At 42.8% G+C, this 20,527-nt stretch overlaps 1 protein-coding gene across 1 annotated transcript in view; it reads right to left on the bottom strand.

Moving 5' to 3' along the window:
• mcc (MCC regulator of WNT signaling pathway) overlaps nucleotides 1–17,475 on the bottom strand; it is an 81,039-nt gene extending 63,564 nt beyond the window's left edge. The window contains exons 1-3 of the mRNA XM_079488957.1: nucleotides 16,551–17,475; nucleotides 14,267–14,493; nucleotides 10,981–11,213 (exon numbers count right to left, since the gene is read on the bottom strand). Of these exons, the coding sequence (XP_079345083.1) occupies nucleotides 10,981–11,213; nucleotides 14,267–14,493; nucleotides 16,551–16,678 (588 nt within the window). The 5' untranslated portion in view covers nucleotides 16,679–17,475. The remainder of the gene's footprint in view (nucleotides 1–10,980; nucleotides 11,214–14,266; nucleotides 14,494–16,550) is intronic.
• Nucleotides 17,476–20,527: the final 3,052 nt, after the last annotated feature.

Raw genomic sequence — 20,527 nt, 5'->3', positions numbered from 1 at the left:
AAGCCGCATGACAGTTTGTCATCGAAGCATAAATCAGGCTTCAGCTTGTGCCACTCATACAGACAACCATTGTCAGCTGTCATTCACTGTCAATAGTCTACTCCACTTTAAAAAATAATCTACAGTCTAATGTGAGGTACCACCTACTAACTACGGTAAAAAAAAAGAATATCTGCACAAAACAAAACTTAGAAAACCAAATGAAATTGTTTGAGTTAATAAAACGAGTGCATGGGGCACTGGTAGCCAAGTGGTTAATTGTTTTTGCACCAGGTCCATATATATATATATATATATATATATATATATATATATACATATATATATATATATATATACGGACCCCACCGCTAGGGGACGTCATTTGCTTACGTGTATATAATGGTTGAGCCCCACGGCAGCTTTTAACATTGGTCCGGTTGCTATGCAACGCTTCCGTCACCACCAGATATAGTAGGGGAGCCTATCAATCAAATTTTGATGCCCGTGATTTTGGAATGTTAATTTTTGGAGACAGGTATATCTTGATTGTTGGGGTTACCAGAATGCCAAAAAAACATGTCTCCAATTTTTTATGTCAGGTTTAGCATGTTTAATTAGCATAATTAGCTAATAAATTGTCAAAAACGGAAATGGCAATAACTTTGCTTCTAGGTAACTTATAAAGGTGATCTAAGAGTCTGAGTCCATGTTTGTGATGTCCAGATATTCATCTGTTACCATTGTGAAGTCATACAACCTTTCCTAATTAGCATAATTGCCATACATTATGCAAAAACGAGGTGAACATCAGCAAATTGCTGCATGTTTTACTTTAGCTTCTCACAGACTTCAAGTGTATGTTTACAACTCCAGGAATAATTATCATCCTATGAATAAATCATGCAACCTTTTGTCTATGTAATAATTATGTAATAATCACACCAAAACCAGAAATAGCTGTATTTCTTTGCTTTAAGTTAATTAATACGCATGATCTTACAGACAGTGTAAGTCTGTTTGCATGTCTAGAAAATATTAGAAGCGACCTCGCACTAAAGGGCTGGGCGAGTGCTGGTGCTTTGGAATGGGGGGTCAGATCAACATATCTGCCTGGGTCATGACAGACTGCTGGGCGAGTGCTGGTGCTTTGGCATGGGGGGTCAGATCAACATATGGAATGTATTCTGAACTGGCCATATATGGAGCGTGTCTTGAGTGTACAGGGTTTGATGAGGTCAGATAAACATATGGAATGTCAGAACAGGTCAGCTCCATATAGAGATCTAATTTAATTTTCGGGCCTGTTGAGAACTAATAACTTTGGGGCAGGCCCGTCCATAATTTCCTAAAGGCGACCTGCAGTCGCAAGAAAGAACAATATGGGAAATGGTCACAGAATTATCAGATTGTTTATTCTAATATTTACAGAAAGTTTTGAAAATTGAAGGGTCTCCATCTTCGTCGTCATCGTCAATCCCCAACAGATGTGCCTTGCTTACCACACACCTCTAATCATCTGCCCCACACATGCACATCTCAGAGCAGTTCAAATGCTTTAGATCGACAAGAACAATGTGATATGCACTGTGATTTCTTGCAGACACATTTGATCAGTTGGGTAATGGTGGCTGGCCCGTGGGTATCCCGTGTTGTGACTGGCACCAGTTGAGCTCCCTCAGCCTCCCATCCATATTCAGTTGCTGGTGGCATCTGTGGGTTAGGTACGTGCTGCGTCAGAACTGAGCCTTTTTGTAGCTCATAGTATATACAGTAGCAACTGCAGATACCACCTCCACAGGACACCTGTTTAGACCTGGCCAACAGGTTAAATTCCCTGGAGCTGTCTGATCAGCTCCAGAGACGGCATGGAACCCTGGTAAGGCTGAAGTCCTCGTTTTACCCAGTGCCTGCACTACTGGCTCCAGCGATGATACGTTTTTTGTTCCCCACACCGGTGATGAAATAGATGTCCTTGCACAGCTGATGGTACCGTCGTATTGTAAGAACAAAGACATCAGTGTCAGGGGACTCAATGTAGAGCTGTGTTGCCCCTCTTCGGACAGCATCCAGGCTGTGCAGGATTATCCTTGTGTCAGCCTCTTCCTGTACGCTGTGGAGATGTTTTACATCGATAGAGTTTGAGTGGACAGCCTGCCTTGACGTGATTATAAAAACATTGGGTTTCACCTGGAAGTGTTGGAGGGCTTTCTTAGCAAGATAAGACAGTCAGCTCATCTTTGGTGCTGATACCTGACAAGAACTGTTTTTCTGACACTTCCCTATCGGTGTGTTGTCTTCCACATGATAAGTGGTAGGGGCCCGGGGCTTTCCACCCTGGCGTCGGTCAAATACTACATGGATCTCACTATGTTCTTTGGTCTTCCTGTCCAGTGTGGCTATGGAGTGGTCAGCTTACTGGGAACATGTCTTGATCCATGGTGGCTTTCCCATTGCCTGTACCAATGCCATTCCATCTATGACAGTTACACTCTTAGCTGGAAGGGTACAACTGTCAAAAAAGATTGAAGCATTTGTTTGCCAGCTGTACGAGCCCGGTACAAATCCTGTGGATGTTGATGAGCTCAGGTGGAGGTTATTCACAAAGAAACAATTAGAAGCCGAGAAGCTGCCACCTACACAAGCAGCATTAAATCAAGCCATTACCCATGCATATTATCAGGCAATGGTATGGGATCAGGACCACGTACCTAACCCACAGATGCCACCAGAAACTAAAAATGGATGGGAGGCTGAGGGAGATCAACTGGTGCCAGTCACAACACGGGATACCCACGGCCCAGCCACCATTACCCAACTGATAAAATGTGTCTGCAAGAAATCACAGTGCATATCACATTGTTCTTGTCGATCTCAAAATTTGAACTGCTCTGAGATGTGTAGGGCCGATGATTAGAGGTGTGTGGTAATGTAAACAAGGCACATCTGTTGGGGATTGACGATGACGAAGACCCTTCAATTAAATGTGTTTTCAAAACTTTCTGTAAATATTAGAATAAAAATCATGTGATAATTCTGTGACCATTTCTCATATTGTTCTTTATTTTATGAGGGATATATATATATATATAAAGCTAATAATGGAAAGGTTGCATATCCTAGTTATGGAAAGAGAATATTTTCTAGACATGCAAACAGACTTACTGTCTGTAAGATCACATTTATTAATTAACTTAAAGCAACGAAATATAGCTATTTCTGGTTTTGGTGTGATTATTACATAATTATTACATAGACAATAGGTTGCATGATTTATTCATAGGATGATAATTATTCCTGGAGTTGTAAACATACACATGGAGTCTGTGAGAAGCTTTCAAAGTTGACTAAAAGTAAAACATGCAGCAATTTGCTGATGTTCACCTCGTTTTTGCATAATTTATGGGAATTATGCTAATTAGGAAAGCTTGTATGACTTCACAATGGTAACAGATGCATTTCTGGACATCACAAACATGGACTCAGACTCTTAGATCACCTTTATAAGTTACCTAGAAGCAAAGTTATTGCCATTTCCGTTTTTGACAATTTATTAGCTAATTATGCTAATTAAACATGCTAAACCTGACATAAAAAATTGGAGACATGTTTTTTTGGCATTCTGGTAACCCCAAGAATCAAGATATACCTGTCTCCAAAAATTAACATTCCAAAATCACGGAAAGTGATAGGCTCCCCTACTAATATGGGACGTTAAAACTTCACCTCAATTCAAAGCAAGATTTTCAAACCTCCATAAATCGGAATGTTGGAGAGCTGTCCTTGGTGGATCTTCTGCTCATCCAAAGTTCGGATGTCATTTGTGACTTTGTACTGCATCGCTCCCGACATGTAAACGTTTCTGACGACGAGGTAAACAGTGTGCGCTTGCGCTAATGATAGCAAAGTGTGTGTGTTGAGTGTGTGTGTGTGGCGCAGGGGAGGGTGGGCAAACTCCTTCTCTTAAAGTGAACGCTGATGGTGGCACCTGGAGCTGGGATTTATGCTAACAGTAACAGCTAGCCCTGGCAGTGTCCCGGGTTTGATTCCCACGCCCGGCGGCGGCTTTGCTGCATGTCATTCCCTGACTCTCTCCCCGTTTCCTGTCTCACCACTGTACCATCAAAATAAGGCAGACAAGCCCCCCAAAAACATATAAACATATATATATATATATATATATATATAAAAGATAAAATATGTGCATTGTTTGCACAAACCTGTCAACACTGAAATGTGCTGTGGAAAACACTTTTCACTAATAAATCAAGTCAACTGAATGTAATATGAATGAATATGTAATCCAAAGGCAAATAAAATGATATGCACCTCGGTGCCTCGTTTCACTAATAGCTGCACCTTCGATTAGCTCCCACAGAGTCAGTTCAGTTTCCTGGCATCCAGTTCCAGGTGCCTGACACAGTGCCCTGCCAACCTCATCTCTCTCTGACCTTGCCTGTGACCCGGGGGAGGCCTCCGTATAGGTTCACGTTTCTGATGTAGTCCGCCCATGTGACATCAAGTGCTATTTGTAGCATTCTTGTAAAGACTCCATCCTGCACCTTTTCCTGCTGTACTGTGACTGAGTGTCCATGTCTCGGACCCGTACAGCAGTACTGACTCAACTGTAGCCACTAATAACGCATCATAATACATTGTAATTATGGTCTTGGTACAACATAAATCATCCTCAAAAGGAGGTAAAACATCACAATTATCCATACATTTTAGCCCATGAAAAAGGTAATTCATACATGTATAAACTTTTAAATTGTATTATACTAGAATTTAGCGGGCCTTCGGCCCGCTCATCCCAGAGTTGCGTTGCCCCGCGTTGCGATCCAGAAGTCCACAGATACAGAAGTCCACAGTGACACGCGTTTTATGCAGCTGTTTTGTGTTGCAGCGCGCGCGCGCGCGCGTAGTGTTGATGTTCTTATCCATAACAATAAATGGATCAAATATGCTCTATATTAGTTATGTATAGATGTAAAGCAGTGGCTGTCAAAGGTGTGATCCAGGGACCCTCATGGTTCCTTGAGGGGGTTCCAAATGGACCCATTATAGGTCTGTAACTCTGAGAGTGTACAAATGGAACCAAGTGGACCCTACAGGTCTGTAACTCTGAGAGTGTACAAATGGAACCAAATGGACTCTTTTATAACGTTTAACTCTGATACTGTACAAATGGAATCAAATGGGACTCTTATGGGTCCATTTGGTTTTACTCTCAGAGTTATGGGGGTCCTTGAAATTAAAAAGGTTGAGAACCTGTATGCAATGGCTTATGTCTTGTAAAAAGAGAGACCAGCCTATTCTCCAAACCATCATATCTTATGCTTTGCTAGGTTGTACAAATTAATATTGGGTCAATATAATTTGCAGGACTCACGTGTGTGCTCTCTGTCTCTCTCGCTCTCTTCTCTCTCCTCCGTCTCTGGGGTGTGTGGGGGGGGGGGGGGGGATTAGTTGCGCTGCCTGCGACAGTGCTGTACTTGTCCAGCAGCGGTGCAGAACCGAGAGAGTGACACATTCTTTTGGATGTAAACTGCGCAACGTGTAGCTTTAAAGTTCGGATTGTGTAGTCGCACCGGTGGTACAAAGTGAATGTTACAGCTCGCACGGTGATGTTGTAAGGCGCAAATGCGAGTACCTAGTCGCACTGTCGAGCCCTGTGTAGTGTAGTGGCATTTTCACTGCATCGCGAGGCGATCCAATTCCCCCCCCCCGCGCACGCACGCACACACACACACACACACACTGTACGTAGCTGTGTGTTGTTGCAGCGCGCGCGTGTGCGTGTAGTGTTGTTGTTGTTGTTGTTCGTGTCCAAATATGCGCGTCGGTTTGTCCCGCTTGTACCACGGCAGGTTTGCACAGTGCGCTCAGTGCGATATTTCCGAACGTGGGCGTTGTGTGTGTGTGGGTGGGTGTGTGTGTGTGGCTGGCCTGTGTTTTGTTGCGTGGGGATCGCCATGTGAGGGGGCTAGCCAATAAGGGCCCTGTGTTGCATGTGGAGAATTGTGTTGGTTAGTGTGTGTGGTGTAGCCGAAGGGGGTGGTGAGAACATGAGGGGGATGTAGCACAGCAATCGGTGACCCCTACATTAAGCTGTGTTGCTCCCAAGATGCAGTGCAAATGCGTGTTGTAGCAACCGTAGCCAATGGGAAAACAGGATGCAGTGTTGCCAGGTCCGCGAATTGTAAGCGAGTTGTAAGTAGCGTGTTGAATGGCATTTTTTCTGGGCTTGTTTTCATAGACGTGGCAACAAATTAGGCGGGGGTGTCGGTGCTTGTGGCGTGTTTGTGTTTATTATTTATATTGATATTGTTTGCGAGTGTGGACGGGAGCCGGCTTTAGTGGCAGTGCGATGACAGTTTTTACGCGGGTGGTGTGGAGTGTGGCCGAGCGGCGCGACATTAGGAGATAGGGAACGAACGACGCGGAGGGTAAGTGTGTGACGTGTTAGTGTGTTGTTGCAGTGTGTGTTGCAGCGTGTTGCAGCGTGTCAGTGACGTAGTAGCTGGTGACTTTCTTTTCGTGGTTCGGGCTTTGGGGACACCTTCTCAAATGTATAATAGATTGTATTATAGTACTGTATAATATACAGTAAGTCATCAAAATGCCCCAGTAAACAAGTGTGAGGGAAACAAAAGCTCTTTGCTCACCGAAACATCACATGGAAATAAGGTGGTTCACCCCAATAGCAGGGGTCGACAATATAAATGGCCCGGTGGTCCGGATGTACTTTTTAAACCATAAGGGCCACCAGAACACACACAGCAGGACCAGTGAAAAGAATGCCTTGAAAATAAAAACATTAACTAATCATTTGACATTATTTCCCTGCAACTCGCACGCTGTAGCACACCTGGTGGAGTCTCTCGTGGCACAAGTTCACTTCAGACGGCGCCCCTCCGTCGCGGTCTAAAACTATACTTTATCGGCCGGTTGTTGGAAAAATAGTGACAGCAGCGGGATTTGATAGCAGGAGGATTGGTAGTCTAATGACTAACGAGTCACGCTACCAAGCTGGCTGCCAGAATGGGTTTTTTGGGCTGTATTAGAACGTGAGAATGCCCCACCCCGCGGGCACCCTACTACTTCTTTCCTACTAGTAGGGCGGGGCGAGAACCATAAGTCATAAACTCCTTACGTCATAAAAAGTCGGCCTGCTCGCAGCTCAGCCAGATTCCAAAGCAGAGAATCAACAAATCATCTGTGATTTACAACAGCCATTACATCCTACTCGCTCGTCACAAATCCCATAGACTCTCAGTAACCTCAGAGTTAATTTAACTCTAAGGGGCCATCCAGACGAGGACATATTTTGAGTTACCTGGGCAAGTATTTAACCGATCTGCCCTTTTTTAACTAGTGTTAATGGTTTATTTCACCATAACCACTTACATATAAGTATCACAGCTATTTTATATTTGCACAAATAGCACAAATCTCTTCTCCAAAAATAGCCGATCTGCAGCCCGCATGCATGAGCTTGTAGAGGAGCTATTTTTTTTACACAAACATTGGCTTGTGATTGGCTGATCACCCCATAGCGATGATTTGATTGACTGAGCAAAGTACAAATTGAAGATAAAAGTGAGGGCGAAAAGTGAAGACGCCAAAAGTGATTGGCTGGAATTACTTTTGTGATATTTGATTGCCTGCGCACAGAATGTGATGTATGATGATGTATGATAAGAGTGTGTGATTTATTATTATTGAATAATCTGGCCCAGATCATTAATTAATGTATGAACCTCAATGCTGAGTCCCTCTAAAATGTCATCGTGAGTGTTGTGTTGAATAAGGAAGGATGGATTTTTATTGGAAGCAGAGTGTGTGTGCATTGCGAATTTGCGATCCCTAATAAGCAGGCACACATCTAAGGGTTTATTGATTCACACAATTTCACACCAACAAGGGACTCAGATCCGGACCCAGTCTTCTTGCCAGATGTTTTTTGATTAGTGTGAACACTAGTGTAGTGTGTAGGGATGGATTAACATCGTACCATCCACTTGGAAAGGTGGTCTGGAGTACACTTAATGTGGAAAAACAAGCATACTGAAAATACAGAAGCTCACAGCTATTTGACAACTCTCTCTCTTTCTCCCTTCCTCCCTCCCTCCCCCTCTCCCCACTTCTCTTCAAGTGTACTCTACTACTCAGTGCTCACATTACTAATGTGAAAGCTGACAGGTGGGGGAGGGGCAATTGTACTCAGGCACTGTTCAAAGCAGTCGTTTCAATGTGAAACCAGCTGAAATAGTGAGGAAAAATCTGCGCTGTTACTCCGCTGGAAAGACCAGCTCGGGGCTGGTCTAAGGAATGACCAGCTCGGGGCTGGTCTAAGGAATGACCAGCTCGGGGTTGGTCTAAGGAATGACCAGCTCGGGGTTGGTCTAAGGAATGACCAGCTCTGGGCTGGTCTAAGGAATGACCAGCTCGGGGCTGGTCTAAGGAATGACCAGCTCGGGGTTGGTCTAAGGAATGACCAGCTCTGGGCTGGTCTAAGGAATGACCAGCTCTGGGCTGGTCTAAGGAATGACCAGCTCTGGGTTGGTCTAAGGAATGACCAGCTCGGGGCTGGTCTAAGGAATGACCAGCTCGGGGTTAGTCTAAGGAATGACCAGCTCTGGGCTGGTCTAAGGAATGACCAGCTCTGGGTTGGTCTAAGGAATGACCAGCTCGGGGCTGGTCTAAGGAATGACCAGCTCGGGGTTGGTCTAAGGATAGACCAGCTCGGGGCTGGTCTAAGGATAGACCAGCTCGGGGCTGGTCTAAGGATAGACCAGATCGGGGCTGGTCTAAGTGCAAATGATTTTTGACTGTCCTCACTGTACATAAGATAGCAATGTAACAAACCACACATAATTTTAAGACCAACAACAGCCTTCAGCACACAGATGAACCACGTACATTTGGTAATTATAAACAACATGGGTGCTTGTGTGTGAATACGTAAACTGTGTTGTTTGAAGATTGGCAATGATAACATTTAGTGCCATGTGTAAAATGCTAGCAGCCCCCAGAGATCATGCTGCTCCTTCATTGATTACCAAAACACACATGCAACAAACAGTAGCTTCAGACAACATAAACATAGTATTAGTATAGTAAGCATCCAACTGCCTCTTAATTTTATTTTTTATGTACTGTAATACTACTATGGCTCCACTAAAATACTTCACCATCATAATAATTTCTCAGAAACCATTTTAGCCAATTGACAATATCACAAATATCAAGGGCCTGAATTTGGGGGATCCCCCTTAACACTAGCATTTATTGAAAAATTAGGATCTAATTCACGCCATGCAGCATTTTTTTAATTTGAGCTCTTATTTTGAAAAGCCGCCATTTCCGGTCCATGAGCAGTAGTCATAACCTTGGAATCTAGACGGAGCTAGGCAGGCCTTGTTTACAATCTGAATCCAGACCGGAGCTCTGGAGAGCTCTACATCGTCAGATCTGTGCCGTCAAAGAAACCCTGTTTTGACCAAAATGCCATCTGGGACAAGGAATAGGAGATACAGGCGATTGAAAGAAATGGATAGAATGGATTCTTATGGCGACGACGATCTAAGATGGGCGATCCAGTGCTGTGCTAACAACACAGCTAGCTAACCAGCTAACGTGAGTAGCATTTTGGCTCGAGCAATCGAACGCGCTATAAAAGCTCAATTGCCGAAGGCCGTTGGCAATGGCGTTAAGCGTCAGTATCAAAATTAGGCTTCAATTGACTTTAATCGTCGGCAATGGCGCGGAGGGTGTTAACTAAAGGTCTTACATTGTCCTACTACTACTACTACTCAGTGTCTTTCTTCTAGACTGAGGCTCCTTCTTGTCTCTCATCTCCATGCTCTATTCTTGACTATAGTCTGTCTCCTCCACTTCATGTCTTTCCACTTCACTTAAATAATGAGTTGCTTCCTGTTGCTTGTGTCTGTGGACTCATTCAGTATTCATGAAAACATAGGACTTTTTAGCACACAGGGGTGCACATGCGTGTGTGCAACCCATGCGTGCACGCACATGTGAGAGACAAGAGAGCAGGGGACGAGAGATAGACAAACTGTATATTATAGGCAGTTTATTATGATTTATGAGGGTGTGTTTGTGTGAATCATAGCGATGATTTGATTGGTTGATCACCCCATAGCGATGATTTGATTGGCTGAGCAAAGTACATATATTGAGGATCAAAAGTGAGGGCAGCAAACTGAAGACGCCAAATGTGATTGGTTATGATGATGTATGATGATAAGAGCGCCCCTCACTTCACACAAGTGTGATTTTTTTAAGATCAGCTGAATTCATTCAAATGTACATTGTATGTATGAGTTCAGTAGGTAGGATGTCTAGGCATTTACTTTATGTTCCGACCACGCATGTCTCCTACTGTACATCCTATGCACTACTGATGATAATATGAAAAGGTTAATTTATACGTCAAAGAAACAGAGATGGAGAGAAGAGAGAGAAAGGCAGAGACGTTTGTCTCCGTCTTTCTGCCTTAGACAATGTGTCTAACTTATAACTAACGTATTATTTTGGTGCACAACACCATCATACAACAGAGTATAAATAACATAAGCATAGCCAGTGGAGGGGGAGGGGACTGGTGCCTGTAGCCTTACAGAGAAAGGAAAGAGGATGAGAGAGCGTACGGAAGATGGACAGAGTCTGTCTACAGCGCTGTCTAACATCGATGTAAATGTGTGGGGGATTCAATAAAATGACTTGCAATCCCCGCAACCACGTGCTGATATTCAGGCATTGGCGTCTCTCTCCTGAAGTGTCCTTTTAATAAACAATAATAATAAACAAATGTACACTTTACTAAGTTGTGTACATACGTTAACCAACTTGTTCTACGAAAAATGTACATTTCACCCAGAGATTATAAAAACTAGAGCACAAGCTGTGAAGCCGGGCATGACAGCAACATTAGTTGAAAGACATATTGGACAGTTGGTTGTGAGACCTACTCACCGTGTTGGACAGCTCCATGTAGTTTTTATCAATGGGCGTGACACAAGCGCTGGTCTGGGCCAGGAGTTTGTGGAGAGCAGCCTTCTGCTCCAGGACAGCGTCAGGGTGATCCAGAAACTTGCGGAGAAGTATCGACTTCTGAGGCTGCTGGCTATGAATCCGGACACCAGGACTCCTGAGGTCTCGTGCTCCTGAGTCAAACTCCCAACTCTCTCTGGCTCCTGACAAGGTGCCTGAAAACACAGGGTGGTAAAATAATTGGTTGGTGCCTTGCATGGTTTCCGCTGCCATCGGTGTATGAATGGGTGAATGAAATGCACAATCTCTGTAAAGTGCCTTGGATAAAGGCGCTATATAAATGCACCATTTACCATTTATAATTAATAGGAGGATAAGATAATTGGATCTTCGGTATTACATGCTATGTGACAACAACATAGCTTGTACACATACTAGTATTCATTTATTAAAATAGCATTTAGATCACGGACACCAATCTCTACAATGAAGTTGAGTTAGGAATAGGATGATTGAGTTAGCTTCTATAAATGGAAAATGTTCGTGACAGTGATAAAGTCCCAAGCAGAATAGAATTATTTCTGAATAGGATCTTTGTCCTCACTGAACTCTCACAGAACCTTGAGACTAAACTTTGGGGGGGAAAAAAGACTGTTGGATATGGAAGGTCTTTACACAGGAGTTAATGGCTGCCTTCTACGGCCATGTCCATTTGGACACCTTTTCAGATCTTGTATTATTTCTATTCTAGGGGTGTCCAAAATATATTGGTCATGATATCCAACATGAGTCATGACGAATTGTATCGTCAAGACAAAATGCTGTACTGCGCCGGTGAAGTTTGTAATGTTTTTCTCACATTCATGATTACACTGGGCTGAGCACTGAAAAGGCAATTGGGCCTCATTCACAAAACATGTGTACAATCAGATTTGATAATAATGTGTACTACTACAGTTTCCATGAACATCGTGGCATGAAGTTGTTTTGTCTATTGCAAAGTTGAACTGTGAATTATTGAAACTGAAATGGCTGAAGGCATGGAGAAAGCATATGAACAGGGTGAGCCATTTGCCATTTCCACATTAGTTTCTCTCTCCTTGTCCATGTTGGAATGATCATAATTGCTGTACTCAACGTAGCATGTGGATCTGATCTCAATTCTCAAATGTGTTTAGGTTTGGATTTGAGACACGACCACAACTCGGCCAATTAGAGACACAGCTAAATGATATTATCTCTATCGGGTAGAAACCTCATATCTCCCAAACTGGAGAGGATTCAAATTCAAAGGTAACAAGTAGCAAAGATCAAGTTCAAAACACTTGTAGAACGCTTGTGTGAGACTGTAGTATAATCAAGTAGCACATTAATTTACAAAAAATAATTTAAAAAGGGTAAAATATGGAGATGAAAGGTTTCTGCCCGACAGCAAAATTATATTTGAGGGACGAAAACATCACTGCTCAGTTCACTGCTGTTGCCGTCTAACCAAATCACTTTTCCTCACTCACTTAGCCACTTGCGTCACTGGAACAGCTGTAAACAACCAACAAGCTGTGATCAGGAAATGTGTGGGTTCTGTGCAATACATTCATTACTTTCTGATTTTAAGTCAAACCATTTCACTTGACTGTGTCCTTCTGCAGTCACAGCGTTGACAGCATTGGTCATTTATTTCCATGCTTTTTTGTTTGTTTTATCTGACCCTGTCACTCAACTATTTACACTTTTAGAAGTTATGGCTTATCTTCGTGTCTTTTCATGTTGACAGGGCGTCCACTGATGCAAATCAACATGAAAAGGAATGCATCAGTTGGAACACGTCCCTCAACTCATGTAGCTCCGGACTGTAACTACTGGAGATGTATTGAAGAGTTATGGTCTAATTATGGTCTAGTTATGGTCTAATTATGGTCTAATGTATTTCATACATTAGACCGACGGTAGTCTACTCTAGAGTCTAGACCAGGGGTGCCCAAAAGGTAGATCGCGATCTACCAGTAGATCACAAAGGCTGTGCAGGTAGAGCACAGGACGTGTCCCTAAAGGATATTTAATTTAAATATATAAAAAACTATTTTTGGAATCTGCCACTTGAGTTAAAGGTGACTTGATTGATTGACAAAAGGGGCCTGTATGTAAGCTCAAACTCACAATGCAATATTTTGTTTTCAACAGTGTTGCTGTGCACAAACGTTTGTAGCATTACAAATTAAATACAAAAAACCCCTAACTATTAGATTTCTCCCCCTCTATTTCCCATTCCAAGTGCATCTGTCCTATATGTAATGCCAGCACCACTATTCTAAAGCCCCGGTACATATTTAAACTATTTTCAGCAATGGTGGGTAGATCTTGTTGAGCCGATTGATTTTGAAAGTAGCTCTCACGTCATAAAAGTGTGGGCACCCCTGGTCTAGACAGTATCAGTGGTCCAGAGTGTGGGGGTTATCTGCTAAGTGTGTAGTTTTAGCTGTAGTCGGACTTGGACCATGTCTTAATGTACAGTATTTGTGCCCTTTGGATCACAGCTGACAGGTAATAAAATGTTCATTAGGTCTAAAGCTGTTTACCGTGTTCTGTCATTTTAATGTCACATATAGATGTTAACACTTTACATACATACGTACATGCATTTAGATTTAGAACCAGGTTGTTAGGCATGCCGTTTGCCAAGATCACAGTGACACTAATGTGACAATTATCCATCAGCAAGCATTCATTGACTTGACAACGTGCTCTAATTGTTGTCAGTGGTACAGTTAGCCAAAAGAAGTCAGCAAAGTGGGCATTACCCCTTAAATCACATTTGAAAAAAGCACTGCAACAGTAGTTGACAGTGTCTGTCAACCACATTCAACTTCAATGTCCCTGGTTCGACTCCGGCCAGAGACCTGTGTTGCCTTTCTACCCTCACTTTCCAGTCTCTCTGCACTCTCCCATCTAATCAAATTTTATCTAATCTCTCCTCAGCTTTCTACTTTATACTGTCTCCACTTTGACTACACGGTCTCCTTCTTAGCTTTCCTCCTGTATGTCTCAAACCTCTCAGTTTTCTTACTGGCTGTCTCCTCCTACAGCACATTGTCCCCCGCTCAGCTTTCCTGCTGTCCCTCTACTCATACACTGTCCATAAACTTCACAATTCTTCCATATACTTTCTTCTCCATGGCATAATGCACTCTACCTTGCTCTGCACAAACATTTGCACATCTGGTGTGACAAATCTCATCGTTATTTCTATTGCTTACAGCCATATACTGACCCAGGTTGTTGATGATATGTTCTAGGAGCTTCTGGTTACTGTTCGGATCTTGGGCATGTCGGTAGAGCTTGCCCTCCTCCTTGTGGATCTCCTGCACCAGCCGCATGCGGCAGCGACTGAAGTCCTCATAGGATATCTTCCCACGCTCATCGCCGCCTAGTTGGCTCATAATATCTGCCACCGATTCCTCCATGTTGAGCTGACGACAGACCATAAGGAGGTCATTCCTGATACCAAGACAAATGAAGAACAAAAAGGCGTGAGAGTACACCCAAACGTAACGTTGGCCACAAGTTCATAACATACAGTAAGGGATCATGTTTTCATCCATAAACAACTTTGACTTTGGCTGACTTTGGATTGACATCATGTGTATTCGTTTATGCTTGGGGCAATGATATACGTGCCACGGTGCCACCTATGACAACGACAACTCCAGGGAAAATCAACATTGCATGAGGAGAGTATACTTCACATTGAGTGGTGGCAAAATTAATTAATCTGCATATCCATATGTCAGATATCTTTGTAGAGGAATTGAGAAACAGAATGCTCATAAAAAAGGCAAAAGGTTAATCTTAACTGACTGATCAGTGTGCATTTAAGACAGTGTGTGCTGCAATAATAGCAGAGATGTGGGGAAAAGAAGACGATGGCGCACGCACGCACGATGTGGGGAAAAGAAGACGCGCGCGCGATGTGGGGAAAAGAAGACGCACGCCACACACACACACACACACACACACACACACACACACACACACACACACACACACACACACACACACACACACACACACACACACACACACACACACACACACACACACACACACACACACACACACACACACAGTTTGTTACTGCCTAGCTGTCACTCCGGTTGCAAGGTAGACGGCCGGGAATAGGCCAAAATAAAGGCATAAAACTGCCACAAAATGCCAAAAACCTGCACAAAACAGACACAATTACGCATGTGCACGCATGTTTGCACATGCATGTGCAGTGGGGCCCTTCGAGCTTCAGTGCCCAGGGGCCCTCAGAGGTGCTAATCCACCCTTGGCTGGTATAGAGGGAATTGATTGGTAAAAACAATTAATATATTACCATAAACAGTAAACACAGCGCACAGTTACTATGCCTTTAGGTATTATTATTTAGTTAGGAGGACACTGTTATAATTGTGAGAGATTCTGAAATATGAATTATGAGAATCGGAGCAGAAGGGGCGGTATTGCAGTCGCTGTACCGCACGAAAAGAGAGTTGAGCCAGAAGGCAAAGCTCTCTGTCTACCGAGCAATCTTCGTTCATACTCTCACCTATGGTCATGAAGTGTGGGTCATGACCAAAAGAATACAACTACAAACGGCCGAAATGAGTTTTCTTCAACGGGTGGCTGGCATCTCCCTTAGAGATAGGGTGAGAAGTTCAGTCACACGAGAGAGACTCGGAGTAGAGAGTCGCTGCTTCTTCTTCGCCTGGAAATGAGCCAGCTTAGGTGGTTCGGACATCTGGTTAGGATGCCCCTCGGGCGTCTCCCTAGGGAGGTCCTCGAGGCACGTCCCACTGAGAGGAGACCCCGGGGCAGACCAATTAAGGCGCAGTTGGAGGAAACACATCAGCTCACTGGCCTTGGAATGTATCGGGAGCCCCAGGAGGAAGTCACTAATGCTGCTCTGGAGAGGGAAGTCTGGAGCACTCTGGTGGAGCTGTTGCCCCCACGACCAAGACGGATGGATGGATGGAGATTATGAATTATTAAAATACATGCATACCTGGGGGGGGGGGGGGGGGGGGGGGGCTACCTAAACGAATAGGGGATAAATCGTATCCACCGGACCCTGACCAGTCAGTGTCATTCTGGAGTAGACTAATGTACAACAAGGCCAGTGTGTCCACTGTCCAGCACAACGATGGCCAGCTAATACACGACGATAAAACCTGCTATGTTGTCAAACATTTTCTGCACGGTTGCTGCCTGTTGTTTACGTTTGCCTGCTGCAGTGCTGCAAGTCAAAGGTGTAACTTAAACGAAGTGGGGTTAATAATGCAGGTCAGGAACACTAGTCTTGTTATACTTATCATGCAGATGCAGATATTTGGCAACTTTGTTGTTCATAAATGTTGTCCTGGGTCAGCTGACATTGGAATGTCTAAAAAGAGCGTGGTCATAAAAGTCTACCTAGTGTGCTCTGCCTCTCGGATACACGTTGCTAACAAAGGTTTCCCCTCCTGAACAACTTTCTATCGAGTGTCAAATGATAGCGACCACACCGTGTTTACCTGTTGATGAAGCCGTCTCCGTCTCCGTCGCAGGTCTGGAACAGACGCCTCATCCTCTCCTCTTCCCCGGTGCTGGAGGTATCGCTGCTGCCGCTGCTCACACTAACATCAGCCGCTGTGGTCGCCATGATTCTCCCACCATGGATCCCACTGGAGTCACTGCGCGAACTTTACTAAAGTTCCCCCTCGGTTAAATACAACAATGATTATCATCGTGCCTCTGTCTGTCCACTGCTCCCCATCGCATCGTAACGTTTTGCTTCGTTACGAACTTGACAGTAACGTGGCTGTATCGTACATTTGAGTACGGTAGCTGAATAAAACCAAAAGGCAAAGGATCCCAGCAGGCGAAGCCCCGGTGGGTGGGTGGCCTGTGGCTGTGATGAGGCTCAGAGGGCGGAGTGACTCCTGCCTACAGTCTCCTTGATTAGAAGAAACCACGGCACGGGCTAACAAAACGACGTACTATTACAATGACTTAAATGACTTACTGTTAAGAACCCTCAATTTGTCCCAGCATTAGGCCACGCCACAACTCAAAGTGTACAATTGTGGAAGCATAAAAGGTTCTATTTGTATTTTGTGCACTCTCAGAGTTAGAATTAGATTTGGTTCTATAACTCTGTCTACTAGCGCCTATACCTATCAAGGCGGGGACCCCCTGGGCTGGAACCTCCTCAAGGACCCCACCTTGAGAACCACTGTTAAACTATAAATCTCAAAATGATCTAGTAAGTAGTAACTAGATTCTAGTTAGTTAATCTAACATTAGCAAATGTAGCCAGATGTGCAAGGTAAAACATGTAATAAATAGCCTTTTTACCCCTTCAGAAACAAGGAATCCTGACAAATTATACTCTGGGAAATGCCCATGTTATTAGGTTAATAAAAAAACTTCAATTCAGGTAGGCTATGAAGCAGAGGGCCGTATAAAATCTGTCCCCAGGCCGCCCGTGCCACACTTTGGACACCCCTGATCTAGTAGGCCTAGTAAGTAGCCTGCCTCAAAATAATGACATATGGCTATACAATTACAATTACAATTTAGGCATTTAGAAGACGCTCTTAATCCAGCGCGATTTATATTAAGCAAGAACAAAAATCATGGCTATAGTAGGCTATCACAAAATGAGAAACTTAAGAAAATTACAACTTGATAAAGTTGCTCATTTAGAGAAGCCATAAAGTCAAATGAGAAAGCTTCATAATTTAGTCATTATTTTCAGAAGGTTTCTCATTATTTCTATGTAGCATTAAAGTCATTATTTTGAGAGAGTTGTCATTATCTTGTGATAGGTCATATGTCAATAATTCAATATATATCTTCATATATATATATGAAGATATATATATATATATATATATATATATATATATATATATATATATATATATATATATATATATATATATATATCATATATATCTAGCATATAGTATCAAGGGTATAAGTCCACTGTGTCCACAGCTTCCAGCCAGCTCTAACTAGACCAGTGGTTCTCAACCAGTGATCCGGGGACAACCAGTGGCCCCTGTGGCGGTTCCAGGTGGCGCAGCTAAATGATGGAGTTGGTAAAATGGACCCTTATTAGATCTTTAACTCTTGAGTATATAAAATGAAACCAAATGAACCCTTACGTTACGGTTACAGGTTCATTTGGTTTAATGTTATGCTCTCAATAGTTACATTATTGTTTACAAGACTTAGTTTACAAAATTAGAGAATGTAGAATATTTTTGAGCGGTGCCTCCACTCCATTACGCAGCTATGTGTGTCCCTGTGTATCTGTGTCCGAGCACAGAAAGCTGCAACACAGTAACTGTCATTTCTCAACCGTTTCGGACGCAGGAAGGCTCCCGGCCCCCTGGGCTGGATGTTGGGGGACCCCCTGGGGAACCCCACACGGTACAGTCGCACCGCTCACTTCACACAGGTGTGATTTGTCATTATGGCATTATGGACAAATGTTATCCAACAACAACAAAATATTCTACGTTTTGGGTCTGATAGGCAGTAGGCTAAAAGAAAATCTTATCAAATGCTGGTGGCAACACCCATATAAACAGTGTTTATTTAAAATAATTTTGTCTAAAATTCCAGTACACTTTCTTTTCTTTTCAAAATATTTTTATTCAGGTTTTTGTAACATTAGCCCAGGGGCAAGTATTAAACAGACATATAAAAATAAAACTCAATCCAGTGCCATCTTCACCCATCATAAAGTAAAATAAACTGCTACATCTAGTGGGGAAAGACGGATTTGCAGTAGCCACACATGACAAGTGTAGGTGAACCACGAAAGTGATTTTTCATTTGGGCACTACTTTTTAGACACATTTTTGTATACATTATACATAACACCCATGTGGACTTTGGGTTAAAAGTTATCTGCAAAATATATAGTTATCTGCAAAATATCCTATTTTTTTGCATGTTATATCCGTGCAGTAACGTATCCCAAATCCCAATGTGAAATTAGCCCATGATACAATCTTTCAAAACTAGATTTGGCAGAGGGCTTTTTGTGCCAGCCAGGCTAATCTCACCACACCCTACCTCTTTTCATGTCAAAGCAATATTAAAGCAATCACTGCCACTTCAGTATCAGGGCTCTTGATGACTACAGTTCCATATTCATGTGAACGAGGTGAACTGAGATGGGGTGGGGTCACCCCACCCCATCTCAGTTCTGTATCACACCCCACTGGGGTGTGATACAGTACAAGCTGTGAGCTTGTACTGTATCTGCTATTTCTCAATAGCCAATGTATAATGATAAAGTGGTTAAATTAATGTGATGCTGTATTAATACATTCAGCTGGGGACCCCCTGGAATCCCCAAGTACCCCTCTTTGCCCATGAATAATGTATTTTTAGATAGATAGATGTTACTGGGAAAATGTCTACATTTCTATACAGCAATGCAGAAAATGTACTTGTAATTTGTACTCTTGAATACTTACAGGTATTCAAGTAAGTAAGTATTTTCAAAAGCATGTACTTTTGAATACCACCACTGCCTTATTTGTTCATCGGGATGAGTAATGGCCCAACTGGGAGAACTGGTTTTGTCAGTCAGTGTGTACGAATGAACTGTTCACTGTGGTTTTGTCATTATTGTAATCGTAAGAGACACACAGAAATGGAGGAATGCTTGTGGGGACATCATGTACCCCATCTTGAAATTGACTGGGAGTGTTGAAATTAGACATTATGATTGATTGTGTTCTACCCTGTGAGGCATTTTTGTGTATCATTTTGTTTTTAATTTGCAAAATTCTGGGTTGCTTTTTAAAGATTTTGCAGATTAGCAAATAGCAGATTTACAGTACAAGCTCACAATGCACTGCGACACGGTTGGAATAACCTATGGTATTCACATTTCACACCTTGTCCAACCTGTTAAGCTACACTAGTATAACTGCCATGTTTGTCATCGCAACTCTCAGGGTTTCTTTTCATTTTGTGTGTGACAGAGACAGTGTAGATATCCATTGTGTCATATGTCTTGGCCATGGAATTTATCACATGTAAAGTGGCCCACATCCAAATCTATACATTTGACTACACATTTTGAAGCTTTGAATTGAATGTATTTTTCTTACTGTGTTTTTCATGTAATTTCATAATGGTTGTTCTCAACTACTACTACAAGAAAAGGCATCCCTGGAATGTCATCTGACAAGAATGAGGATGGAAGTTATTAAGCATCTGATGTCATCGTTTATGTGTAGAAAAAATAAATAAAATGATTCAATATGAATTAACAATCATGAATTCTCTGACCATTTCCCATTGTTTTTAACTTAATATATATTAACAAAATATGTATTTCATCATTACCCGTATGCATAAAAGATTGTGTTGCTTGGCTGGCATTAATTTGGTCATGGCTGGTGGTTTCATCCGGTTCCACCCCCATATGGTAATTTGACTAGTGTGGGAGTGTTCACCAATGTATAAAGACAGAGCATCA

The sequence above is a fragment of the Electrona antarctica genome, assembly GCF_951216825.1.
Source record: "Electrona antarctica genome assembly, chromosome: 19".
NCBI classification, from domain to species: Eukaryota; Metazoa; Chordata; class Actinopteri; order Myctophiformes; family Myctophidae; genus Electrona; species Electrona antarctica.
This window is presented reverse-complemented; position numbering and strand designations above follow the sequence as displayed.